Source organism: Melospiza melodia, chromosome 21 (assembly GCF_035770615.1).
Source record: "Melospiza melodia melodia isolate bMelMel2 chromosome 21, bMelMel2.pri, whole genome shotgun sequence".
In the NCBI taxonomy this organism is placed as follows: domain Eukaryota; kingdom Metazoa; phylum Chordata; class Aves; order Passeriformes; family Passerellidae; genus Melospiza; species Melospiza melodia.
The window spans coordinates 13077515-13104649 of NC_086214.1; the positions used below are offsets into that span (position 1 = coordinate 13077515).

Here is a 27135-nt window from a genome sequence, read left to right on the forward strand (position 1 = left end):
GCACCGCCCCGCTACCGACCGGCCCCTGGAAGGTAAAAGCGGATTTTTATTTACCAAAAAAAGGAAAAATAGAGAAGGTACATGGCGGTGGCCGGTGCTCCTCGGCTCCGGACTGTGCGCTGCGAGCGCCGGTAACGGAGGCACGGCGAGGTCAGCGGCGGATCCGCCGTGCCCTCGGCGGTCGGGTGGCCCCGGGCCCGCCGCCCCCTCCCCACCGGGGCGGCCCCGGCCCCGCCGCGCCGCTGCTCCCGGGGAAAGCGGCCCGGCCCGGGTTCTGCAGGACCCCGCGCCCTCGGGGAAGCCACGGCGAGGCGGGATCTCGTTTGTGGCCCGTGCCAGCGAGGCGCTCTCCGGCCGGCGGCGGCACCGGGTCTCTCTAACGGATCCGTGACCCCCGGGGGTGCCAGACCCCACCGAGCGGCCGCGGTTCCTCGTGCGCGCCGTGCCCGCGTCCGTGCCCCGTCACACACCTACCGCAGGTCGCGCTCGGGGGCCGGGCCGGGCCGGGTGTCAGCGTGTCTATCGGTCCGTCGGTGTGTCTGTCGGTGTGTCTGTCGGTCGGTCGGTCGCTCGGCGGGCCGGCGGGCGGAGGCGGCGGTGGCGCCCCGGCGGCTCTATAAAGGGGCGCGGACGCCCCGTCCGGCGGCGGCGCGGCGGGCGCGGGGGGGCGGCGCTGGCGGCGCGGATTGGCCGCGGCGGGCGCTGACGTGGGCGCGCGGTCCATAAGGCTGCGGCGGCGGCGGCGCCGGGACCATGCAGAGCCCCTGCGCGGCCGGACGGCGGGGCCGCCCCTCTGCCCCGCGCCCTCCGCCCGGCCCGGCCCGGCCCGCCCGGGCCCTGCGCTCCGCCAGCGCCGCGCCATGCCACGCCGGGGACACGGGCGGCCGCCGCGGGTAGCGATGCGCGCGGGTAGGTAGGACGGACAGACGGACGGACGGACGGACTGACGGACGGACAGAGCCGGGCGCGACGGTGCCGCCGAGACGTCGAGGGAGAGAGAGAGAGAAGGAGAGCGAGCGGCGGAGCGAGGAGCGGCGGAGCGTGTCCCCGTCCCCGCGTGTCCCCGTCCCCGCGTCAGGACGCGCAGGGCGATGTCGATGTCGCCGCGGCAGCAGCCACAGCCCGTGTGACCGCCACCGCCTCTCCATGCCCCGGCTCGTTATTTATTATTATTATTATTGTTGTTGTTGCTATATTTTTTCCTCCTTTGATTTCTCATTGGGAAAAGCACTTTGACTCCTGACTGCTCTACCTCAGACCTTAGAAAAACTCATCACGCTCGCTTTTTGGCGGTTTTATTTTTAATTTTTTAATTTTTTTTTTTCTGAGCGCCGATCTTTATAGCAGTAATTGTTTTATTGTTACTATTATTATTATTACTACTATTATTATTATTATTATCCGTGTGGTTGGTAGCGGCCGGGATCCTGCGGCTGTGTCGAAGCGCTGGGCAGTGGGGGGTTCTCCTGTGTACCCCTTCTAGGACACTCGAACGAAGACTTTTCTTCTTCCTCCCTTTCTTTTTATCCTTCTTCACTTCTCCAAGGCTTTTAAAAGATACGTACACAAAAACAAGAAAAAAAAAAAAGAAAGAAAAAAGCAAAACAAAAACCAAACCTTCGCCGGTGTTGTCGTCTTTCTAAAAAAAAAAAAAAAAAAAAGAATTGTTTTTATTTATTTTTTTTTCTTGATACCTGGGAAACCGCTGCCCCCCTCAGAACTAACCAAAGACAATGGTTCACTGTGCAGGCTGCAAAAGGCCGATCTTGGACCGGTTTTTGTTGAATGTACTGGACAGGGCTTGGCATGTGAAGTGTGTTCAGTGCTGTGAATGTAAATGCAATTTGACAGAGAAATGCTTTTCGCGAGAAGGCAAGCTTTACTGCAAAAACGACTTCTTTCGGTGAGTACCGGCCTCCGCCTGCCCCCGCCGCTCCTCTCCGTTCGTTTTTTACCTCCATTTTTTTCCTTTATTTTTGTTGTTTTCCCCGTTGTCAGCGGGACCCACGAGCGGCTCTTCCCTCCCCGAGACACGCGAACATCTCAAAGCGCGGCGGCTCCTCCGGTGATCCCGGGGCAGGGACGGGCGGGGGTCGGGCCCGGGGTCGGGCCCGTTGATGTCGCCGCTCTCCCGTTCCCCGGCCGAGCTCGAGTTGCCCAAAGTTCCCTCCGAACTATCGAGCGGCGCTGCGGGCCGGGCCGGGCCCGGTGCGGCGAGCGGGGCTGGCCCGGCCGTGAGCCCGGCGCTGTTCCCGGTGCGGCGAGCGGGGCTGGCCCGGCCGTGCGCCCAGAGCTGTTCCCGGTGCGGGGAGCGGGGCTGGCCCGGCCGTGAGCCCGGCGCTGTTCCCGGTGCGGCGAGCGGGGCTGGCCCGGCCGTGAGCCCGGCGCTGTTCCCGGTGCGGCGAGCGGGGCTGGCCCGGCCGTGAGCCCAGAGCTGTTCCCGGTGCCACCGGCGGGCAAGGCGCGGTGCGGGCGCTCCGCGGGCCCAGCGCATCCCGGGCACCGGAGCCAGGCCGGCCCGAGGGCAGCGACCCTCCGCCGGTGCATGGATGCATGGATGCATGGAGAAGGAAGCGGTGACGGACGCTCGCTCGCCGCCGCTCTCCTTGCGCATCCCGGCATCAATCCGGGCTCGGAGCGGCCGCCGGTACCGCTGCCCTTCGGGCCCCGCCGCCGCGCACCGGTGGTAAGGGCAAGGACCGGCTCAGGGCCGGGGAGGCCGCGGAGCCCCCACCGTACACCGGCAGAACGCGGCTCCGAGCCCGCCGCCGCTTCTCCCTGGGCACGGGGACGGGCGCTGCTCCGAGCTCCATCGCTTCATCTCGGGAACGGGCCCGGCACCGCTCCGGTACCGGTTCCCAGAGCCCTGCGGGGCTGAGCGGGGCACGGGAGGCCTCCGGCCCCGGTGCGGTCCGGCCCCGCCATCCCCGGCTCTCCCCACCGGCCCTGCCCGCACCGGCGGCTCCTCCGGCCGGAGCGCCGGTACCGACACACGGAACGTGCGGGATTCCTGCGGGCTGTTTCTCACAGAACGTGCGGGATTCCTGCGGGCTGTTTGTCACAGAACGTGCGGGATTCCCGCGGGCTGTTTGTCACAGAACGTGCGGGATTCCCGCGGGCTGTTGGTCACAGAACGTGCGGGATTCCTGCGGGCTGTTTCTCACAGAACGTGCGGGATTCCTGCGGGCTGTTTCTCACAGAACGTGCGGGATTCCCGCGGGCTGTTTGTCACAGAACGTGCGGGATTCCCGCGGGCTGTTGGTCACAGAACGTGCGGGATTCCTGCGGGCTGTTTCTCACAGAACGTGCGGGATTCCTGCGGGCTGTTTCTCACAGAACGTGCGGGATTCCTGCGGGCTGTTTCTCACAGAACGTGCGGGATTCCCGCGGGCTGTTTGTCACAGAACGTGCGGGATTCCTGCGGGCTGTTTCTCACAGAACGTGCGGGATTCCTGCGGGCTGTTGGTCACACAGAATGTGCGGGATTCCCGCGGGCTGTTTATCAGAGCGCCCTTCGTGCGGGTGTCGGGGCGCGGGGACACCCGGGCAGCGCGGCCCCGGCGTTCGGCGATGCCGAGCGCTGTCCAGGCCGGGTTTGATTTTTGTTTTGAAAAGCGGCGATATCGGGGATCCCGAGCGCTCTGCGGGGATGCTGCCGTGTTTGGTTTAATGCCGGTTTCCGTGGCCGAGCGGGGTGTGCGGAGGCCGCGGTCGGGCCCCGTTCCCGGGCGCTGCTGACGCTGCCGCCTCTCCCCGCAGGTGTTTCGGGACCAAGTGCGCGGGCTGTGCCCAGGGCATCTCCCCCAGCGACCTGGTCCGCAGGGCGCGGAGCAAAGTGTTCCACTTGAACTGTTTTACGTGTATGATGTGTAACAAGCAACTCTCCACCGGCGAGGAGCTCTACATCATAGACGAGAACAAGTTTGTCTGCAAAGAAGATTACCTAAATAACAGCAATACTGCCAAAGAAAACAGCCTGCATTCAGGTGAGGAGCGCGGCCGGGGCGATGAGGGCTGGGATGCGCTCAGCACCGGCTGCTCCTTGGGATGAGATGCTCCTCTCCTTCCTCCTTCTTCTCTTCTTTCTTCTGTCTTCTCCTTTCTCTCTTATCCCTTGTCTTCCTCCTCTCTCTTCTCCCTTCACCCTCCTACCCCTTTCTTTTCCTCTCCTTGTCTCCTTTTTTTTTAATCTTCTTCTTCCCTTTTTCGTTTCCCTCCTTTCTCCTCTCCCCCGGTCCCTCGCGGTCGGTGTTTCCCCCGGCTGAGCGTGACCCGGGTTTATTCTCCCCAGCCACCACCGGCAGTGACCCCAGCCTGTCCCCCGACTCTCAAGACCCCTCCCAGGACGACGCCAAGGACTCGGAAAGCGCCAACGTGTCCGACAAGGAGACGGGGAGCAACGAAAACGACGACCAGAACCTGGGGGCCAAGCGGCGGGGACCGCGCACCACCATCAAAGCCAAACAGCTAGAGACTCTGAAAGCCGCCTTCGCGGCCACCCCGAAACCCACGCGGCACATCAGGGAGCAGCTGGCGCAGGAGACCGGCCTCAACATGCGGGTCATCCAGGTACCGCCGCCTCCGGGCCCCGGGCACGGCTCCGGGGGATGCGGGGGCGAGGAGGGGCCGGTGCCCGGCACCCTCCGCACTGCGGGGAGCGGGGCAGCCCCGCCGGCCTCTGAAATCGTTATTACCGAGACTGCCCGGGGCTTCCCGGTCCCGGTCGGCGGGGACGGAGCCGCGGGTTTATTCGCAGAAATCCTAAAGAAGCTGCAAACAGTATCGAAATTAATAACCAGAAATGTGAGGGGTTAATGGGTAAATAAGAATGACAACGCGCTGGAATTATTAAAAGGTTTATAAACCCGCAGCGCTGGAGTAATGGGGGGTTAAAGGACCATTAAAGACGAGGTTAGATTGGAGAGGCTCAGTGTGAGGGTAATTAGCAGTAATCTTGGCAGGGTAATAAGAATTAACTCAATCATTCTTGACCTGCAGTCGGTGGGAAGCGGGGCCGCCGTCACGCGTGGGTTCGGCCGCACTTGGAGCCGGCTCGGTGCGCACCGGGCACAGACCGGGAAAGGGAAAAGCGCAGCCCGGGATGGGGATGGGAACGGAAGGGAAGGGAGAACGCGATCCCTCCCGGGCTCCCGGGAGCGAGACCCGCGGCTCCCGTGACCGGCGCCTGTCCCGCCGCCCCGCCAGGTGTGGTTCCAGAACCGGCGCTCCAAGGAGCGGCGGATGAAGCAGCTGAGCGCGCTGGGCGCCCGGCGACACGCGTTCTTCCGCAGCCCGCGCAGGATGCGGCCGCTCGTGGACCGGCTGGAGCCCGGCGAGCTCATCCCCAACGGGCCCTTCTCCTTCTACGGAGGTGGGTACGGCTCCCCCGCGCCGCCTCTCCCGTGCCGGGCTCTGCCCGGTTCCGCCCGGTTCCGCCGCCCATCGCGGGGCTCCCCGCAGCCGGAGCGGCCGTGGCCGCGCTGCCGGCGGGATCCCGACGCTCTCCCGCTGCTCCCCCCTGTTTTCGGTGTCCCCGCTCTGTGTCGGTGTCCCGGGGCTCGGCGGGAAGGGGGAGCCCCGGCCAGCCCGGTCACGCGTTCCCCTCGGGTTCGCGGGGGACACCCCGAACGTGCCCGTGCCGTCCCCGCTCGGTACCTGCCCGCCGGTTACCGTCCCTCTGTCTCTCTTTGTCCGCCAGATTATCAGAGCGAGTATTACGGCCCTGGAGGCAATTACGATTTCTTCCCGCAAGGACCGCCCTCGTCCCAAGCGCAGACCCCCGTGGATCTCCCGTTCGTGCCCTCCTCGGGGCCGTCAGGGACCCCGCTGGGGGCCATGGAGCACCCCCTGCCCGGACACCACCCCTCGAGTGAGGCTCAGCGCTTCACCGACATCATGTCGCACCCCCCGGGAGACTCGCCCAGCCCCGAGCCCAACCTGCCCGGCTCCTTGCACTCCATGTCCGCGGAAGTTTTTGGCCCCAGCCCCCCATTTTCGTCGATATCCGTCAACGGTGGTGCTAACTACGGCAATCACTTGTCCCACCCTCCAGAGATGAACGAAGCGGCTGTGTGGTAGCTTTAAACGAACTGGGTCTAAGTAAGTGATGATCATCTAGTCTGCTTATTGTTATGGTGTACAGAAATGAATTCATATAACATCTCTCCCGCCCTAAGACAATTTTACCTTGGGAACGAACTGAATCCAATCGCTCCAAGGCAAGCTTTGCTCTAGACCAGGACAATCTCCATGTTATGGTTGTATCAAACAAGCAAGGGGACTTTTTTTGTACCATTGACAAAGAAACTGGGGAAGCTGTACAGTAAAAGTGCTGCCATTCCGTAGGATGGCTAAGTTTGATTACCCTGTTGGATGTCATCCTAAGAGCCACAATCCTTAGAAACTTCTCGTTAAAAAAAAAAAAAAAATTAAAAAATAATTGAATGAAGGAGAGGTCAAAGAAAAGGGGAAAAAAAGCTTCAAGAACTCTCTATAGCGTTCCTGGTTAAGGATGGTTCTGGCATTATGAATCTGTTTGTTCGTTTTTGTCTCTCAGAAAGTTCGACAACAAGAAACTCTTTTTAGCTTCAGCCATTTCAGCCTGCTGACGATCAGGTGGGACAACTTTTCCTTTTTCCTTTCTTTTTTTCTTTTCTGTTTTGTTTCGGTTGTTTTGGTTTGGTTGTAGTTGTTTTGTTTTTTTTTTTCCAAAAATAGCAAATACTAAATGTTAAGCCCTCAGCACCAACTCTTCTACCTTCACAAAGCTACACGTACAAAACCTCCTCATCATAGCAAAGGTCACCACCCAGACCTCTAACGAAAATGACTTGAAAAAACAAACAAACAAAAAGTATTCTACCTTCACAGAGAGAGAAAAGCTAAACAAAAAGACTCTATTGAACTAAAAACAGTCAACTGTTTACGTCTAATGTTAAATTCAGGAGCTCAGTGTTTTACTAACAAATCCTGTTTTAGAAAAACCTCTTGTTCAAAAGCAAAAGATTTTGAGCAGCCAACCAAAATAGTTCATTTTCTTTTCTGTAGATGTTCTAACAGATTGCAGGGCTTGTGGTTCACTGTGCTAGTTTGTAAAAGGTGTTGTTTACAGAAGGCAAAGAAAAAAAAACCCACAAAACCCAGACAGTTGCCAAATAAAGTAAATATATAGCACAAATACTGTAAGGTGCTTTGCACCAGCAACCCGAGAAGGTGTTTAAAAGTGTTACAAGGTTAAAAAGAAAAAAAAAAAGACAAACAAACATCTTTGCTAATTTTTAGTCCTGTTGAACATTCATGGAATTGTTAATATGACTTATATAGACCCACACAGGTTTTATTTTTGTGTCTTTAAAATAAAAGTCCAAAATATTTAAATTTTATGGTCAAATATGCAGTCAACAGCTGCTACTTTTTTCTTTATATATTAAATTTCTCATATGTCTTTTATTGTTCTAATGAACCTAAGCTTGTGTGACCTCCAGTGCATATTAGACCATTCACTGTATGAAAGAAAACATGTTGGATAAAATTTGTGCGTTTTTAATAAAATTAGAAAATCTGATGTTTAGATAACTCGTGTTTCATTTGATGTTTTAAGCAATTTTTGGAAATTGATTCTCTGGAGTAAAATAGCCCTGAGAAGGGATGATCCACGCTGCTGCTGATCCTGGCAGCTCTTTGGCTCTGGGGGAAGCCTCAGCCCTGGTGTCGATGCACACAGCAGCCAGAGGCAGCTCCAGCCTTTCTTTCCATCTCCAGGCTCAGCTGTTGAAGTCCAAATACCCTGTTCCACAGCATTTTAAATTTTAAAATTCAGAAATAATCAAATTATTCAACATCTTCAGTTATTCGTGCTCTGTGCTAAGATAGAACATTCGAAATGCTGATTTTATGCATAAACAAAAATGTGTTGAAAATGTAAAACGCTTGCAAAGATACGGATTGCAATTGATCCACTTTTAGTTAATTCTTTGAAGGTAATTTTGGGTTTTTTCTCCTAATTGGATGGTTTGGACACAGCATAGCCTCAATGTCCTGGAAGTAATTTGAATCCTTTTCTCTTAGAGCTGAGGCAGAGTCAGTGCATTGGCGGCGTTTGCTCGTTCTGAAGTTCTCTAAAGGCAGTGGGGGAGAATATTTTGCTTTGCCCTCGATGCAGCCTCATTCTCTTGGAGAAAAATGAAACAAAAAAATCCTGCAGCCTTGAGAAATGCCAAATTTCACGTTTTAATTATCAACCGTGAATATTCAGTTCTTCAAAAGCAAAATTCCCGCTGGTTCTGAGAGGACCTGGAGCTGTGCTGGGGACAAAGAGTCAGGCTGGGTTCTGCAGAGCCCTGGTTTGAATGTTCCACCTGCTGGGTTAATGGAAAGGGACGAGCTGGGTTTGCATCTCCTCCTTCCTCTGCTTGGGCTGCCTTCGCTTGCATTTGATGCAGACACAGAATTTTATGGTAACCCCCAGACTTGCCCGTTCCCAGTGATTCCATTATTTCTCTCTTCGGACTGGGGGTGGGAAAAGAACCAGCTCCAAATGCTTTTGAGTTGTATAGTTTGTGATTTTCAATGGTGATTTTTGATTTTGTTTTATAGCTAATTTCTATGCCCAGCCGAGGGGCCACCTAGATGAAGCAATAGTTCACTTTAAACACAAAATGTCTTATATAATAACAATATAAAGATAAAAAACTATCTGCAAGGGATCTGTTAGTGTTTCTAAAAAAATAATTCATGCTTTATTAAATACAGGGGAGACTTTTTAAACTCCTGGACTCCGTGTCTAACTCATTTGTTTGTCTCTTTTGCTATTGCCATGTTTTGTTGCTCTGGTTTGCATTTATATAAGCAGAGGAATGGGTGATTTATTTATTCCAAACTTCTACTTATCTGGGAACATAAATATTGCTGTTTGTGCTGCTGGGCTGGACTGCTGCTTTATTGTTGAATCAATGATTTTAAATGAGGACTTCATCAAAGAGGTTTGTTTTGTAGGAAATTTTGAGGGGTTCTTCCCTTTCATTCTCTCTCTCTGGGTCCTCGTACAGTTTATTCTGTGTTCATTCAGGCAGTGACAAGGCTCGGTTTAGGTTGTAAAAAGGAGAGTTTGTGTTTTTGTGATGCTCCCATCGCTTCCTCGGGGCTGTGCTGGCTTTGGGGGAGCCCAGGAGCCGTTCCCATGGCCGAGGCCCAGCCCCAGCCCGCGGAGATTGGAATTCTGCTCTCCTCAGAGCGAGCTCGGTGCGTCTGCAGCCCCTAATCCAGCAACAATTGCACAGGCAAACTCCTTTTGAAAGCATTGTCACGTTGGCTTCTTGTAAGTCCTTGTTTACAAGAGCATTTCCATTGACTCCGGCGGCGTTCCCTGGTGGGTGGGTGGGTGGATGGATGGACGGATGGATGGACAGATGGATGGATGGACGGACGGATGGATGGACGGACAGGAGAAGGGCCTGGGGCCATCCCGGGGTCCTGCACTGTCTCTGCCATGCACAGCCCGGCTCTGTGTCCGTGCAGGGCCGCCCCAGGAGCCCTTTGGGCAGTAACTGCTCTCCTTTGGTCTCTCCTGCTGCCTGCGGTGACCTCGGGCCGTGTCCCAGCCGAGGGCAGAGCTGGCACTGCCCCTGCCCTGCCTGGCACGGCCGGGGATGCTGGGCCCAGCTGAAGATCCGTGCACAGCCCCTGTAGAGCTGCTGCAGCCCCAGAAGGGTTCCAGGCTCTGCTGTGAGTACTGTCCGTGCGGGGCTGCTCTCTGGGAGGGGGCTTGTGCGAGGTGATCAAAGTCTGTAAAATGCTGTGAGTTCCCAAAGCCCTGCTTTGGCCCAAATGTCCCACACTGCCCCACCAAGGCTCCTCTCTGCCCACCCCCTCCCTCCCCGGGCCCTGCTGAGATCTGTTTGCTGGGGATGGAAGGGGGTTTGGGAAGATCTGTATCCCAGGAGTAAAGATGTATTTAAATGATGATTTGTAGATAAATTATTTGTAATATTTTACTGTCTGTACCCAGGCGCTGAGTGATGGGTACAGGATACAAAGTGATAAATAAGTATAATTTAAAAATATCAGTGCTGATTGACATACTTTTGCTATCCTGGGAAGTGGCAGATATTGCAGTGTCCTCTCAAGAATGGTTCCTTTTGCTGTAGTCTGGATTTTTCTCTTGAATAACTGTGTTGTCTTTAAGCTTTGCATGTTCTTACAATATGAAATTAAAGCATTTGCAATCCCCATTTCTGTTCCTACCCCTAACAGATAAATTCACAACTACTAAGTTTAAACAATTGACACAAATCCTTCTGTGCTGGTGAGCTGGGAACAAGGAATTGTGATGCTGGAGCAGGTTCTGGGAAATCCTTTCTTTGTCTCTGCCATGGCATGGAGTGCTCAGCATTCCTCATGCCAACAAAACACCCATGAAGTTATAAATGAAATTAGTGTGTCCATTTAAAAATATTTTGATTATAAATCTGGGATTTGTTTATTTGTTGACAGTACTTGTGGTGGTTCAGCTACAGAGCTCATGCTTGGAAAGCAGAGTTTGATGTGAGAGTGGTTCACTCATTAAATGCAGGATTTTAACACAGGAACTGGAGAGGAAATGTGGCCTTGTGGTGAGGTGGCCTCCAGATCCCTCACTCCACGTCCCTGGGGCTGTGGAGCCGTGGCTGTGGGGTGTTCTCAGGGTGTCCCTGCAGGGCTGTTCCCTTGGCACAAGGGATCACAGTTGTTATTTCTGTTGTCATCTCGTGGTTTTGTTGTGGGAACATCCCCTGGTGACCCTGCTGGGACACGGCTGTGACTGGGCTCTCTTACAGCTTCTGCTCCAGGGTGTCACCAAACCCAGGGACAGCTCTGCCTCGGTGCCACGTGGGCACTGCTCACAGTTTGGGAAATCTCAGAATCCATTTTTGCTGTCTGGTTTTACCCCAAGCTCCCTCCTGAGGGATCTGACCCTGCTCGGGCTGCTGGGATCCCTCGTGGCTGGGAGGAAATCCCTGGCCAGGTCTGCAGGGCAGGGCTGGGCTCTCCAGGGTCCCTGGGCAGGGTGACAACTGTGGCACAGTGCAGAACCTGGGCTGGAAATCCTCCCCTGGCTGCTCAGAGCCGGGTGAGAGGAATTCCAGGGGCTCTGGGGCATTTCTGGGAGTGAAGCCCTTGGGAGAGGCTGCCTCACACTGCCCTGGTGCCGGTCTGTGTCCATAGGAGAGCACACAGAGGGTGGTTTGCTTGAATATCAGACATTTTGCTCCTTCTAAAACCAGTTTTTGTCTACTTTTTAAAGTGCCTTTGGGTGGCCTTTAAAATTCTTATCTGCTGTAAGGATCTTTGGGCTGTGCATCTCTTCAGACACACTCTGTTCCTTCTATTTTTCAATGTAGGAACCATTAAGGGTTGATAAAATCTTTAAAGCAATTGTGTTTTTTGAATGAAGGATGGGTTAGGAATAGCAGAAGTACTCAAGTAAATAAAAGCACAGAAGAAAAATACTAATAAATATTTATAAGGAGAGTTTCTTTATGTACATAATCTAAATTTTATGTAATTTGTTTTAGTGGATGGGGTTTGCTTGTGTTCTTTTCTGTTTCTCCCCAGTTCTTTTCACTTCTTTTTTCTCTCCTTTTCATGGATAAATTTGTGTTGCTGGTTTAAAAAGGAAATTTTAACTGAACTAGCATGACTGAAACGATAAAGGTCAGTTTGGAGAAGGACATTTGTTCACCCAAGCATTGGCAGGATCAGCCCCAGCTCGTGGCTATTTTTGGCCAGCACGAGGCCCTCTGTATATGGGTCAAATTTTGCTCTTGATGAAGTAAGTCAATTAAATTCAGCAGAGGCCACTCCGGGGTGGGTAATTCCCGTGGATCTGTGGGAATGCCGTTGGAATGGGCTCCTGCAGTGCCCGAGGGGCTCCACGCTCCCATCCCAGCCCATTCCTGTGCTCCTCTGAAGGAATGGCTCTGAAAGGTGGATTCATATTAACAACCTGTAATTGTACAGCCACGGGAGGATGTACAGCCCTTCCCTGCCACAGCTCCCATCTCATCTGACAATTTCCCAAAAGCTCCACGGGCACGGCAGCGAGAGACGCTGAGTGGGAGAAATTGGAAGCCGTTCTTACAGCCCAGCCTGTTCCACCTTCCCTTGTTTATCTGCTCTGTGTTCAGGTTATTCCCATCCTAGCAAACAGGCACGTGAATAAAAAAGTAAAATTAAGAGGGAAAATGCCAAAGAGATGATGGCAGTGAGGTTGATGGAGTTTCTAAACAGGCCAAGGGTTTCTATGAACCGACCGCGAGGCATAAAAAGGCTTTCACGAGCATCTGAAATGAAAATGTATCGATACAGATTTTGTACAAATATTCCCTGCTCTATTCTGAGTCCCAGGCACGGCAGCATGGTTGGAGGGCATGTGAACCAGAAATTAAAACCCAGCCCTGGAGTCTGATTTAATTACCCTGCTAAGTGAAAGGCAGAGGAGAGAGAATAAACAGCGGCAAAGGCGACTCTGTGGGTGAAATATTTTAACAATCCCCGACTTTCCCGGGCTGCAGCTGCCGTTTGATGTGGCTTTGCATTGACTGCATCCCCTCCTGAAAAATTGTGAATTAACAGGTCCTGTGGCTGTGGGAGCGGGCTGGGGGTGACCCGGTGGTGAGGGGTCCCCCACACCTGAGCACAGGTTTGTTCTGCAGGTGTGAGTGATGGATGTGGCACAGAGCTGGGGGTGAGGGGTCCCCCACACCCGAGCACAGGTTTGTTCTGTGGGTGTGAGTGATGGATGTGGCACAGAGCAGGAACAGCCCAGCACTGCCAGGCCCCCCTGGGCTCACAGCTGTGGGATGTGGATTTGAATGCATTGCTGCCTTTGGGATTTATATGGAGCAATTGTCCCATTAGTCTCAGTGGGTGAAATCCTGATCTCGGTGGCCTGGGTATCAAAAACGCTGGGACTTCAAGGAGCTCATTATTTACTCCAAAGGACTAATGCAACTCACTTGTATTTTTTATTAATTCTGCTGGGTCTGTTTTATTTAACCATCACTAAAAGCCTCTCTCCCTTCATTTACAGGGCAATTCATTATTTGTGAGTTTAGAGAACATCCCTTTTTCACTCCAAGGGTGCAGAGGTTTGAAAATGCAATTATGTAGGGGAGTCTTGGCACTAGTTCTCTGGTTGTGTGAGTGGTTGGTTACTCAGAAGTAACTGCACAGGTAAGCACTTGTTCCTGCTACTTAATTTTCCACGGATTTATTTCTCCAGGCTCCTCCCTTTGTTTATGGCGGCATGTGGGAACAAAATACCAACAAAATCAAAGGGTACAAAAAAAGGAAAACCTAGAAGCAAAGCCAGGGAAGATACACTGTGCATGCCTCCTGGTTTATAAGTTTTCTGTTTTTTCCGATAAATAAATAATTTTTCTTTGTAAATAAATAAATAAACGAACAAAAACTAGTGTTTAATTTCTCATTGCTGGAGAAGGGGTAACCCCCACCATCGATGATGCAGAGCATTAGAGCCATCCATCCTGCCGTGATAAAATAAATACAAGCTCAATAATAAATACAACTCAAAACTGAGTTGGATTTTTTGCTGTTGGGTATTTTAAAGCTTGGGTTGCTGTGAAAATGTGCGTTTTCAGTAAACATTGGGTTTTCTATAAATCCAGCTTTATTTTGCCATCAAGGTAACCAGCGTCAGGGAGCGTCCCAGCGGGGCTGGGAAGGGGACGGCGATGTTTGGGATTTTCCAGCCGCTCCCTCGCGGTGCCTGCCAGGTTTCTCCCGGCGATGGGAATTCCTGATATTCCTCTGCCCTCTGTAGGAGAAGCGCCCGCATGAGCCGTGCGGCGGGATGGATCCGGCTGCATCCCGGCCCCGTCCTCCCGGCACCAGCCACATCCCGATGGTTTTTATTTGCATTTAAAGGCACCTCTGGGGCAGGGAGGACAAGAAGGCGATGAGGATCAGCTCGCTCAGCTTCACAGGGGGCTGCTGGAGCCCTCGCAGGTGAATGTGGATGTGGAAAGCCCAAATTTGGAGCTCACTGTGGGGTCTGGAGCTCAGGGCTCCATCTGGAGCTCGGATTGCAGAGGCTGCGAGGGGGCTCTGCTCCCTGGAACAAAATCCATGCCAGCCTCCCCAATTCCAGGCAATTCCCAGAGTTTTGGGGCCACCTTAGGAGCACAGAAAGGGGTCAGGAGAGGCTGGCAGAGGGCTGTCCCTGCTAATGCTCTCTGCAGGGATGTCTGCATCGCCTGGCTGCTGCTCCTCGGCCACAGTGCGACCCCAGGAGCCAAAATTACTGAATTCCCCGTGGCTGGTGTAGCTCCGGTGTAACTCAGGTGTAAGGATCTATCTGTGAGCAAGGCCTGGCCTGAGAACGCAGCTCCGGGACCTCGCTGCTGTGAGAGGGACTCCAGCAGAGGCCACAGAATATCTAACACAGGACGGGAGGAGAATTAATTCAGTTCTGCACAGCTGGAGAGGCAGAGAAAGTTCGACGTTGATTTAAAGCAATAGTTGTCATATTGTGCGTTATTAATGGCACTTTGCCACCGGTTTGGGATCCGGTACCGGGAGCCCCAGTTCCCACAGCCCTGCTGCCCACATGGGCTGCAAATCCCCTGATAATGGTGGGGGGCTCGGGGGGGCTCCGGCTGGATCCCGGGCTCATTCCCGTTTGGATCCCGGGCTCATTCCCGTTTGGATCCCGGGTTTATCCCCGTTTGGATCCCGGGTTTATCCCCGTTTGGATCCCGGGTTTATTCCCGTTTGGATCTCGGGTTTATTCCCGTTTGGATCCCGGGTTTATTCCCGGTTGGATCCCGGGCTCATTCCCTGCTGGATCCCGGGTTTATTCCCGTTTGGATCCCGGGTTTATTCCCGGTTGGTTCCCGGGTTTATTCCCGTTTGGATCTCGGGTTTATTCCCGGTTGGATACCGGGTTTATTCCCGTTTGGATCCCGGGTTTATTCCCGGTTGGATCCCGGGCTCATTCCCTGCTGGATCTCGGGTTTATTCCCGGTTGGATCCCGGGCTCATTCCCTGCTGGATCCCGGGTTTATTCCCGTTTGGATCCCGGGCTCATTCCCTGCTGGATCCCGGGTTTATTCCCGGTTGGATCCCGGGCTCATTCCCTGCTGGATCCCGGGTTTATTCCCTGCTGGATCCCGGGTTTATTCCCGGTTGGATCCCGGGCTCATTCCCTGCTGGATCCCGGGTTTATTCCCGTTTGGATCCCGGGCTCATTCCCTGCTGGATCCCGGGTTTATTCCCGGTTGGATCCCGGGCTCATTCCCTGCTGGATCCCGGGTTTATTCCCGGTTGGATACCGGGTTTATTCCCGTTTGGATCCCGGGTTTATTCCCGGTTGGATCCCGGGCTCATTCCCTGCTGGATCCCGGGTTTATTCCCGTTTGGATCCCGGTGAGTCCGGGCGCCCCTCAGGCCCCGCCCCGTCCCCTCACGCAGGCTCCGCCCCCAGCCCCTCCCCTGCGCTGGCCCCGCCCCGGCCCCGCCCCGCTCTCCCCCAAGATGGCGGCGCCCTTGGCGCTGCAGCTGCAGGAGCTGCTGGACCCCCGGCCCGCCCCGCGGGACCCCGAGGATGATGCGGAGGAAGGTGCGGAAGTACCGGGGCAGGGGGGATGGCACCGCGGCCGGCGGGGCCGGGAGGGGCGGGCGGGAGCGGCCCGGGCGCTGCCGGCACGGCCGCACGTGGCGCGGGGCCGTGGGGAGGGTCGGGTTCCCGCCGTGCCCCCGGCCCGGGGCGGTCTCGGGGGTCGGGGCTGTTCGGGTCTGGGGGTTTCCTCCGCCATGGGGCTCATCCGCCCCATGTGAGGTCGGGGATGTGTCCGGATCGGGGTTCTCTCGGGGGCCGGGGCCACCCCCGGGTCGGGGCTGTGCTAGGCCTGGCCTGGTTCTTTCCTGCAGTCTGTGTGAGAGCAGCAGCGTCTTGTAAGAAACGTTTTATTAACTGGGGAAGTTACCGTGGTCAGCAGAGGCTTTTTCCCATTTTATAACCATAATTTTGTCCCAGACTTCACAGAATGCCAGACTGGTTGGGTTGGGGGCCTCAGAGCCCGTCAAGTGCCATCAATGGCAGGGACACTTCCCTCTATCCCGGGCTGCTCCAAACCCGTCCAGCCTGGCCTGGGACACTGCCAGGGATCCAGGGGCAGCCCCAGCTGCTCTGGGGAGAACCTCATCCCGTGGTGGTGCCAGGACTGAGGGTCCCAGGAGGTGGCTGGAAGGATCTGCCCTGCCCTCCGTGTTTCCCAGCATTTTGCATCCTCTGCTGCCTGGAGTGTCTGTACTTTGTTGCTTTGGTTATGAGCACTTTGTTGCTTTGGTTATGAGATATTTTTTGCCCCCTCTGCCTTTCACAAACACTCCAAGCCAGGCATTAACATTTCCAAGCACTCAATAGGAGCACTCAGGGGTTTGAGTCACTGCCCACAGAGCTGCCCCTGTAGTTTGGCACAGGGTGCCTTGCCCATGAGTGGGAAGGGAGGGAGGAGGGTGGGATGTGTTCTCTGGGCTGGGCTGCCCTGCTCTGTGTCCTGCAGGAGATGAGGATGAAGGAGGGCAACAACCACAGTGAAATGATTTCCTCTGTGGAGCTTTTCTGAAATGTTTATGTGGTTTGTGCATATAGCAAGAGGCCAGAGTGCTGGATTGCAGTTTTCCTCTTTAACCTGCAGGCATGAAGCGAGTGAAGGCATTGCAGAGTCACAAAGGGCTCTCCTGCATCCCTGGGAGGGCTTGGATGGGCTTAGTTCATGTTCTGCTTCATGCAGGAGCCTCTCCCCCTTGCAGGGAATTATTTGTGTGCCTTTCCTGCACTTTTCCAAGCTGCTGCTCCCCTGTGCAGTGCAGGGGTGAAGCTCTTTGGTTGTTACAGAACCTGAGGAGCTTCCCAGGGCTCCTTCCAGGCTGGAATTCAGCTCAGTTTCCAACACCCCTTCCCTTTCTCCCCCCACAGCTACAGTTGCTAAAGTGATTGACAGGTTTGAGGATGAGGGCACGGATGACATTTTGCCTGTTGGCAATATCAGGAAGAGAGCCTCAGCCTCTCTCCTGGAGGCTGATAAGAGGTACAGTGGGAAAGCCACGTCTCGGAAGGCTCTGCAGGAGGAGCTCTGGGGAGATGCTCTGTCTGAAGAAGGATCTGGTAAGAAATCTCATTTTTTTTCCCCCCTTTTTGCTGGCAGAACATGGTGTCAGCTCGTGACTGAGCATGGCAAACCTGTCACAGGGCAGGGAACAGCCACAGTTGAGCTGGACATCAACTAGCCAGACCTGAGCTGATGCTGGTGAACTTTTCTGCCAAGTAAATAACTTTTTTCTCTCATTTATCAGCTGAAGAGGCACTGGGTGACTGGTACAGTGCCAGTGAAGGCTCAGAAGAGGAGGACAGTGCTGGCACCAAGGGCAGGGAGAAGCCCAGCAGTGCTGGCAGTGAGCAGGAGGAGGACCTGGAGGATGAGGAAGAGGATGGTGAAGAGGCCAAGGCACCCAAGTTCAGCTCCCAGAACATCACAGACTTTGAGAAGTTTACAGAGGGCATGGATGATGTGGGGAGCAGCGAAGGGGAGGATGAAGACGAGGATGAGGATGAAGATGATGCTGACATGGAAGATGGAAACGAGGAGGAGGAAGAGGAGGAGGAATTTGGGAGTGAGAACCACGATGATGGAAAAGAAGCCAAAGACAGTGAAGATGATGGGGGAGTGCTGACCTTCTCCAGAGGACAGGAGTCTGAGGAGGTGGAGAAGGGCAAAGCTGTGAGGAACCAGCTAGGTTTGTGCATGCTTGTGTGTGTTTGGCAGTGTGAGAGCAGCCTGAGCCCCTCAGCACGGTGCAGCTGCAGCAGCCCCCTGTGTGTGCAGATGTTCTGCCAGATGTTCTGGTGTCCCTGCTGCTGGAACAGCTCCTGATGGGAAGTGTATTTATCCATGGGCTCAACTGAGCCAGTGCTGAGTGTCCTCATGGGACCGCTGGGTTTGGGAGCTCCCTGCACTGCTCCTGCTGTGATCACTTTGATTCTTTCCAAGGTGTCACTCCCAAAATGCCATTTCTTCTGTCTGAGCTGTTCAGCTGTCACACCTTAGAAGCAGTAAAGCAAAGGGGGGGTTTGGTCTGTGGGTCACAGAGCTGCAGTTGGGATTTGCTTTGTCCAGGGACCATTTGTGGCTCCCATTTTGTGCTCCAGTGCCTGCCAGGGCTGCCCTGGGCAGGAGGAGAGGCCTGAGCTGCCAGGCCCTTCACAGGAACCAGTGCTTTGTCCTGCTAACTGATTCTTTCATTTCCCTTCTCTTTGAAGCCCTGTGGGATCAGCTGATGGAAGGGAGGATCAAGATGCAGAAGGTGCTCCTGACAGCCAACAGGCTGCCCCAGCCAGACACCTACCCCAGGTTCAGGAAGGAGGGGGGACAGGACTTTGACCACGCTGTGGAGAACTGTAAGAGCCTTTTAATCTTTCTCCCTTGCTCAGACCCTTACAAACAATTCCCCATTGCTGTTCAGGGCAGAGCTGGGTGCTTTGTCCAGAGACACCTTGTGCCAGGGGTGTGCTGGGCCAGTGAATGCTGGGGTGTGCCCAAAGCAGGAGCAGGGCAGCCCAAAGGAAGGGCTGTGCACACGAATTCCAGCATGGAAATGTTCCATCTGTTCATTCCTGAGTCTGTTCTGATGAGATCTGTGGTAGATTCCCCAGTATGAAATCATGACATGCAGGCTGCAGTGGGTGGGTGCAGAGTACTGGGTTTCAGTGTGGTGTGGGTCTGTTCCATTTTCACATTTGGACACCTTTTTCCTGGCCTGGAGGTGAATGCAGGGGCAGGGAGATGTCTGGGTGATCAGACATGCCCTGAACCTTGGTCCTGCAGCAAGTTCTGCCTGAGCTCCTCTGCCTCAGGGCAGCCAGCTTACCTGCAGTTACAGGTGAGCTGCTTTCTGCTTCAAAGTTGGCTCTGCTGCTTGAAGTGAAGTGATTAAGGACAAAAAGGCAAACTCCACCAAGGCTGTGCTGACCTTTCAGTGGAACACACGTTATTAATGTCCTTAATGAGATGCATTACAAGCTGCCCCAGCTCCATGTTTCATTACAGGTCTAAGATGCAATATCATTAAAGACCTTTAACAGAAACAGTGGTTGACATTTTGGTATTTCCCATAAGCAAAATACAGCCAGGAGCATGGAGTGTAATGTCCCCAGTGCTGCAGAGGCTGGGGCCTCAGTTGTGCAGGGCTCTGGGGGAGCCTGCACTGCTCAGAGGTGCTGGATGGTCCCCTCCTGACCTTCTCCTCATCATCTGGGCAGGGATATGTTCTCTGATGTTCCCCCTAGCTTGGGTTTGTGTTCTCTGGGTCATCTGTGAGGACAGAGCACAGAGCTGGAGTGACAGGGCAGTGTTAGCTGGGGAAATCTCAGGCTGACAGATGGGAAATGCTGAATTTAGGGACATTCCACCACTGCTGCTGCACTTCAGCCTTGGGCAGGATTGGGGCTCATCATGGCCTGGACGATGCTCTCCTTTCAGGGCAGCCTCAGCACTTCTGCCCAAGCCCATAGAATAAATCTGGCTTGTTTTCATCACCCTCACTGAGCAGGAGGAAATGATTTGGTACTCCAGTTGCACAAAAGACTGGGTGCCAAAATCCCAGACTCTGGGTGACCCTGCAGGATGCTGAAGTCAGGAGGCTCCCAGTGCTCTCAGAGCTCCTGGACAAGAGTGTTTCCAGTCATTTCCCCTAAATCTTTCTATTTCTCATGAAATTTCTGCGCTGTGCTCAAAGGAAGATTGAATCTTTTGAATTGGAAAATGGTCCTTTGTGTGTTTTCCTCTTGGGTATCTCCTACTCGGGACAGCCCTGTTGTGGTGCTGGAATTCCCTAAGGGCCAGAGTGTAATTGTGTTAAAGAGCAGACAGCAATTCTCCATCCATTTGCAGTTTTAAAGCCAAACCTGGATGAAAATGGCAAGGTCATGCTCATTTTCCAGATTTTGAGACCGGAGGTTACAATGCCTAAAACGTTTAATTTATTATTTTTGTAATCTTTTATGATTTTTTTCCCCTTTGAATGTTACAACATGCTTTGGACAACCTTAGATTCCTGAGATCTCAGGTTCTGGTAGATGATTTACTGCAAAATTGCTTATAAATTGAAGTAGAAAATGTTTTGCAGACCTGGCAGCTTTCAGGCTTCACACCCATTTGTCACCCAGCATTTCCCTTTGTGTATAGAACAAGAATTAATTAGGCTGCACTGCAGGAAAAGTTTATGGCCATAATTTATATAGGATGAATTTCTGTTTAAAGAGACAGCATTGCTTTGTTTGTGCTGTCTTACTTTTTATTTCCCTTTTTTTTTTAATCTTTAATTATATCCCAGATTTTTTTTTCTGTCACCCTTTTTTACATACAAATGGGAGACCAAACTGTGGGCATGGAGCTCATGTTTATTCCTGCTTTGCACCCAAGTCTGGGTGGTTTTCAGTGCTGAGATCAGAGTGGCTGAGCCCTGAAAGCAGCACAAATGTCCAGTGTCCAATGTCCTGCACACACAAACCCTCCCAGCTCACAATTCCAGGGTGCTGGGCTGTTCCTCAGGACAGATTTGTATTCCCTGCTCTGCATCTCCCAGTCTGGTCCAGGGCTTGAGATGTTGCTTCTGTTTGGGGTCTTGCACGTTCAATTAATGTTTTTCATAATCAATGCGAGTCAGAATTTGCAATCTGCTCCTGATTTGCACATTAAAGAGACCCATTAATTAAAAATTCCAATCCCTGGCATGTTCCCGCAGGATCCCTGCGTTATTTACATAGGAAAGGAGTGCAAGGTGCAAGTTTCTGTGTGGGGCTGTGCACAGATTGCAGGCCTGCCACTCATATTTCACTGTGCTGCCAGCCTGGGAGGGCAGCTCCTGGAATTGGCCACGAAAATCCCCTCAAGGGCAAGGCAGAGCCAAGGTAGAGGTGGGATAAACATTGGTGGGGTGTCAGGAATGAAACAGTTCCAGTGTTTGGGGCTTGTTGTGTTAAATCTTGATAGGGTGACAGAAAAAACCCACAAATAATTGAGGGACAAGGAGGTAACAAGGGCTTTAAGGAATTAAATCTCTCCATCCTCAAAGGCCTGAGCTTCTCAGTACAGGCCTGGAGCTTTTCCTTTCTAATTCTGGTTAAAAATACTAAACTGGGAACACTTCAGTGACTAATACTTCATGCTTTTCAAAAAGAGCTGGGAATTTCAGCTCTTAAATAACAGATTGTGTTATTTTCACTTTACAGTTGGTGAGATGAGTTAAGAGTGTACAGAAGCCAAGGTGAGGAAGTTTTTTGCCAGAAACTGATGGAAGTTGCAGGATTTTAAAGGGACAAGTGGCTGTGCTTCCCTTTTGCAAGAGTTCAGGAGGTCCCTGAAATGCAAACTGCTCACTGCATTTGTGTGGGGTTTGGGGTTTTTTTGGCTCTGTCTTCATCTGTCAGTGGATTGAGAGAAAATACCAGAATCCCACATTTCTATTCCTCAGCATAAGCTGCAGATAATTTCAAGAAATGGAGGAAATAGTGGGTTTGGTAAAAGTAGATATGCAGGGTGTGTGGGGATGGATTTGTTCAGTGCAGGACCCAACAGCAAATATTAACTTATTTACACTTTGGAGAGCTGGGGTGAAGTTTCACCAAGGTTTGTGATTAGTAATAAAATAAACCTGAATATAGTGAATCAGATTTAAAAAAAAACAAAAAACAAAAAACAAAAAAAACCAAAACCACCGCAGGGGCTTTGTTGGCTTCTGGAAAATGAAGTTGTTGGATTTTTGTTCCTAAAACTTTGAGGGACCCAGAAATGGCTCTTTCTGGGGTGGAAATTTGTGGTGAGTGGGAAAGAGCTGTGCTCTCATCTGGAATAATTCCTGAGCTGGGCCCTGGCACAGCAGGTTGGGTTCCTGTCCCATGACAGATTCTGTGGTTTGGGACCAAACAGCACATTCAGACCTCTCTGTCTGAGTGCTTCACCCTCAGTATCTTCATTTTCTTCTGGGTTGGCTCTGCAATATTTTGAAATTAGGAGACAAGGAAAGATTCTGTTTAGTCGCAGTTATTGTATGAGTGTGTTCTCAGTGTCTTTTTAATGAGGATTTTTGTTGGGCTCTCTTAATCCCAGTCTTTAAAATAATATCTTTACATCCTCCACCACATCCAGGTAAGCCATGTTGAGGACCCTGATTAAACAGGGACTAATTTTGGATCAATCCAGTGTGCTGCAGGTGCCAGAGAAGCTGTTCCTTCCTGGGAGAGGGGATGTGCTGCAAGGCCTCCCCTCTCCCCTCACCTGGGCACACCTGGGTGGGAGCAGCTCTGTGGTGAAGTGGGATTCACTGACACAGGCTTGGAATTTTGAAGGGAATCCTGCAGGACTCAGCAGCAAAACTCCCTGGTAATTCTGCTTCCCCCTCCATTCCTGGGTGGCTTTTAGAGCTCCAGTGTATCCACACCTCCATCTGGAGATGTTAATGCATTAATGCAGAGCAGGGTGAGTGTCAGGGAGGGGGAGGAACTGAGGCACAGGCAGATTACACAGTTTCCAGAGGCATAGAGCACTTACAGGATTAATTGGTGCTAGGCAAGATCATGGACTTAAATATATTCTTGCTTTGAAGATTTTACTGGGAGCCTGCACAAATGTGTGACAGCAGAACCGGGTTTCAAGCCTGAGTGTAAATTATTGTGATCAGATCTAGCCCACTTAAAACTGGTAGTTCATTTTAATTGAATTGTGTTAGTCTGGACACTTTATGAATACAAAAAGCATCAGCCCTGTCAGTCCCTGCAGGACTGGGTGGGATGGAAATGGATGTGGGTGCAGGTGTCCCCAAATTCCACCTGTCCTCTCTGATCTCATGGAGAATCTGTTCAGCTCTTTCTGGGGCTGAGCCAAAGCCTGTTGACATTAATGAATACTCTTCTCTCAGCTGAGGGAAATGAAGGAATCAGATCCTTTTTTCTGAATTTTGTGGAATATGCATGGAGAACTTTTGGTAGGGAGGGGCTACCAAAAGCTGTGTAGGATGAGCAGCTCCTGAGCCATTCTGGGTGTGATATGAGAGGGAAGAGCCATGGATGGAGAGGGCTCAGGTTTGGAGCTCTGCAGTTGCTCTGTGAGTGTTAAGTTGGGTGATGAAATGCAGATGTTTGTGCAGAATTTGGGCTGTGAGAGGTACCAGGAAGGTATTTTCTGGTTTGTCATTACTGTCTGTGGTTTGTTCAGGAATTCTGTGTGGGAGGTAGTGGAGAAATGCAGGATATTTATTTAACATGCAGTTTTGGGTATTTTCAGAGGAAAAACTCTTGTCCTCCCCCACAGAGTGCCAAGGCTTTTGGCTTGTGCTATTCAGTATTTTTGAGCTGAATTTTTGTCTCCTTCTCATGAATGGGTGTGGTAAATTGATTTTATAGGTGATCTCCACAGCCCATGTGTGTTGTTCTTTGGTGATGTCTGAGGTTTATTTGAAATCTGCCTTAAATTTTGGTGCAGGAAAAGCTGGGACAGTCCCTGGCTGGTGCCCTGATCCATCTGAATCCCAGCCCGTGGGATTACACCACACTCAGCTTTGCCTACACCTGAGTTTCTCAAGATTAATAGCTAATTAAACTGAATTTAGCTAAATATTTGTGCATGTTAGTCTTTGTACTGCACAAACAAGATGCAGGGAAACAAAGGCTTTAAAAGTGTCCAGACAAGCATGTGCAAATGTCAGCTAACTGGGATTAATTGGCAATTGGGTACCTTGAGATGGAAACTCAGAGCTTGTCATGATAAATATAATTAATGGCCTGGTATTATGTGGGGAGGTCAGTGTGGATGTGCTAATGTTCCCTTCTGGCCTTAATATCCAGATAGAACTGTGGAGTCTCATGAAATCTCACATTTCCTCTTCCTTTCTCCTCCTTGCCCACGTACCTGGGGCCTGCAGGCTGGCAGAGGCAGGAATGTGTGCTGTCAGCTTCTTTGCATTTCCAGCAATGGAAAGCATCAGTTTTTATAAATCTCATTTTTGCCAGCCCCAGCCCCTCCCTGGTTTGGGCTGATGTCAGAAGATGATGGTTGAGGTGAATCAGCAGAGCATGAACTTCATGGAAGTGTTTCTCTTTCTCTCCTGCTCAGCTGTCCCCCTCCCCCAGTCCCCTCTCATAAACCCCTGAGCACCCAGCCTTTATTCTCTTGTTGAATCCACTTATTTTCTTTACTTTTAGCAAACTCATCTGTGTCTGATCCTGTTGTCCTCCCTGTCAGATGCAGTAATATGGGAGTGAAAGGGCTAAATTGAGGCTGCTCTGGGACTCCTTGGGAGTCAGCTGAAGCTCTGCTGTGGCAGGGGGGTGCAGCCCTGGCTCCTTTGTGCCCAGGGAATGCAATTTTCCCCTCTGCAAAGGCTCTTGCATCATTTGCATTCCAATGGAACCAGCAAACTGGGCTTGGGTGTGGAGCTGCCAGCAGCAAAGTCAGCCCTTTTCCTCTATCATTTGGTGAAATTCCCCAAACCCCCTGCTTTGGGGAGCATGAAAGGAGTGTTGCTCCCATTTGGACAGATTTCCCAGTGCTTTAAATGTGTGAGAAATGGGAATGTAACCACCCCACCTGTAAAAAATCACACTGAGTCTGGGCTGGCTCTTGGAGCTCGTGTACCCACCAGAATTATTTCTTTAATTTCTGTGCCATGCTGCTGTGGGACCCCAGGATGCTCAGGGGTGCCAGGCTGGGGCTGCTGCCATCCTGCCTGTTCCTCTGAGGTTCCTTCCACCCTGGGATTAATCCAGGCCCCCAGCCCCGTGTCTGGGATGTGCCACCTGGAGGAATTCCCCCTCCTTTCCCTGCTGCTGGGAATACAGAGCAAGCTCCAAAAGTAATACTGACAGCCTTCAGAATTATGATACACTGGAGCTGCGGCGTAATTCTTTGTTGAAGAAGTTAGAGGCCTAAAATGTTAAGGCTTATTGTTATTCCGAGTTGATAATCTCTGCCTTGCTTTAATAATTTTTCCTCATGCCTGGATAGCCTGCGAGTTGCACAATAATCACTCACACAGCTTTGTAATCAATGCCCAAAGTAATAGGATTCCGCTGGCCAACGGCAATTAATAAATTTGTGTCTTTTTTAAAACACTAGCAAGTCGGGCCTGAAATACGACTGACTGGCTTTCCTCATTTGCATATTTATTGCAGTGGAAAAATTCTTGCCGAATGATTGATGTTGAGCCTGCCTCTTGAATTCCAAACAGCACATTATTATGAAATGAAAAATGCCGGCCATACAGTTGATTAAAGTTGAAGACAGTGGAATCGGTGTTTTTTAAGATTGTGGGAGAATTAAAGGCATATTTTAATAGATGTTGACAAGAAGTGAACTAACAAAAGCAAAGCAAAGGATTTGCTTGAAAAGATTTAATCAAACGTGTTTGGTGGGGGATTAATTGCTGGGGATGACGAGTGCAAGTGGCTGCTGCTGGCTGTGAGTGGGGAGCATTGTTCCAGGGCCAGCTCTTCGAGGGCCATTTTGACCTGCAGTTTAACTCCTGTCCCACAGCCTTGAAGGGAGGGAAGGTTCCCCTTCTCCTGGGATAAACCTGTGTGCAGCCATGCAGATCAGAGGGTGGGTCATTCTCCTCCATCTGATTTGTGTGGTGGGGTTATGGGGGCTCCCTGGGACTGTCCATGGAGGCAGGGGAACACTCCCAGCCCAGCTTTTGCTCTGCATCCCTCATCCCAGTGCCCCAGCTTTCCTGTGTGGGTGCTTCCCCAGCCTGTGGAGGGGCAGGGAGGATGGAGAGCATTGCATGCCTGTGATATTCCTGTGGTGCCAGAGCCCCAGATTGAACTGAGGGGGAAAAGTGCTCGATTTGCAGTGCTGGCACAGCTCTGCAGTGGAGCTGTGTGCTGGGTAGGTGGTGGTTCCTGCTGGAACAGCCTGGGAAGGGTTTTCCCAAGGATTCAGTGTCCCGTGCAGCTGCTTGGGAGGGTGGAATGAGACCCCATCTTTAGAGCTCCTGGAAGGGAGTGCAGGGCTTTTCCTGGCTGGGAAGCTGTGGGAATGCTGGGCCTGGAGCACGGATGAGCACAGCAGCCCCCTGCAGCCAGGTGTCCCCACTCAGCATGCCCACAACCCCTGGCACTGACAGAACTGAGTCTGTGTGCTTTGAGGGCAGCAGCAGGACAGGGTTCATCTCTGGTGGGTGTCCTGGCACTTTGATCCATGGCAGTGCTGTCCCTGAATGGAGCTAAATGCTCCAGGGCTGCTTCCAGCCTGGCTGGGGGCTGCATGAAGGGAAGATGTAAGAATATTGAGAGAGAGGCACGCTGTGATTTACTGGTGCTGGCTCCCAGTGTTCTGGGTGGGTTCATCTGCTGCCTGATGGGTCTGGAACAACTTTTCCGTCCTGGACACAAAGGAAGGGGCTCCTGTGGACTCTTCCAGAGCAGTGTCTCACCACTGACCCTGAGTCCCACCTGAGCTGGAGGTTACATTCCAGCCAGGTTTGTTGTGTGCCAGTTCCAGCCAAGGAGCAGCATTACAGAAATCCTGCTGGGGGTAGGTAGGAGGGTCAGTCAGTGTCCAGGGTCCTTTCTAAATGACCCAGTTTGCATCCATGGATCAGTTTGGGTTTGTGCTGCCTTCATTCACAGGTGGGGCCAGACTCTGCCCCAGAGCAGGCACTGCAAAGGGGCTTCAGAGTGAAGAGGAGATGGAGAGGAGGCTGGAAAGAAAACAGCCCCCTCTGGAATGAAATGTGGGATGGATAGGGCAGGGTTGGATGGGCAGAGAGCAGAGGAGGGTGATTCTGAAGCTGAGTTTGCAGCACACTGAAGCTGCCAGCAGCAGAAGTGAGAATGCCATCCAATAATGCCATTAAATACCCAAGAACTGAGAGCAGGGAAATTACCCAGCTCTGAGAGGCTGTGATGAAGGCACTGCCTGGGGTAATTAGCCCTCCCACCTGGTTAGACACACGGTCATTGTCTTCCCTGCCCTCTGCAGCCCCTTCACTCCAAATGGAGCTGCTCCCCATGCCCACTTGTGCTGGGCTCTGTCTCATGGCCCGGGGCAGCCTGAGCCTGTCTTTATTTCCTTGCTG

The 27135-nt window shown here is 52.4% G+C and overlaps 2 protein-coding genes across 2 annotated transcripts in view; both read left to right on the plus strand.

The window, feature by feature from the left end:
- Positions 1 to 936: 936 nt before the first annotated feature.
- Positions 937 to 8766, plus strand: LHX1 (LIM homeobox 1). The gene is made up of 5 exons (XM_063173963.1): positions 937 to 1903; positions 3760 to 3986; positions 4292 to 4569; positions 5206 to 5371; positions 5699 to 8766. The coding sequence occupies exons 1-5, from the start codon at positions 1734 to 1736 to the stop codon at positions 6076 to 6078; spliced, it is 1221 nt and encodes a 406-aa protein (XP_063030033.1). The 5' UTR covers positions 937 to 1733; the 3' UTR covers positions 6079 to 8766.
- A 6756-nt stretch (positions 8767 to 15522) lies between these two features.
- AATF (apoptosis antagonizing transcription factor) overlaps positions 15523 to 27135 on the plus strand; it is a 35549-nt gene continuing 23936 nt past the window's right edge. Inside the window, exons 1-4 of the mRNA XM_063173715.1 lie at positions 15523 to 15619; positions 16982 to 17170; positions 17359 to 17799; positions 18323 to 18460. Coding sequence (XP_063029785.1) covers positions 15535 to 15619; positions 16982 to 17170; positions 17359 to 17799; positions 18323 to 18460 — 853 coding nt within the window. The 5' untranslated portion in view covers positions 15523 to 15534. The remainder of the gene's footprint in view (positions 15620 to 16981; positions 17171 to 17358; positions 17800 to 18322; positions 18461 to 27135) is intronic.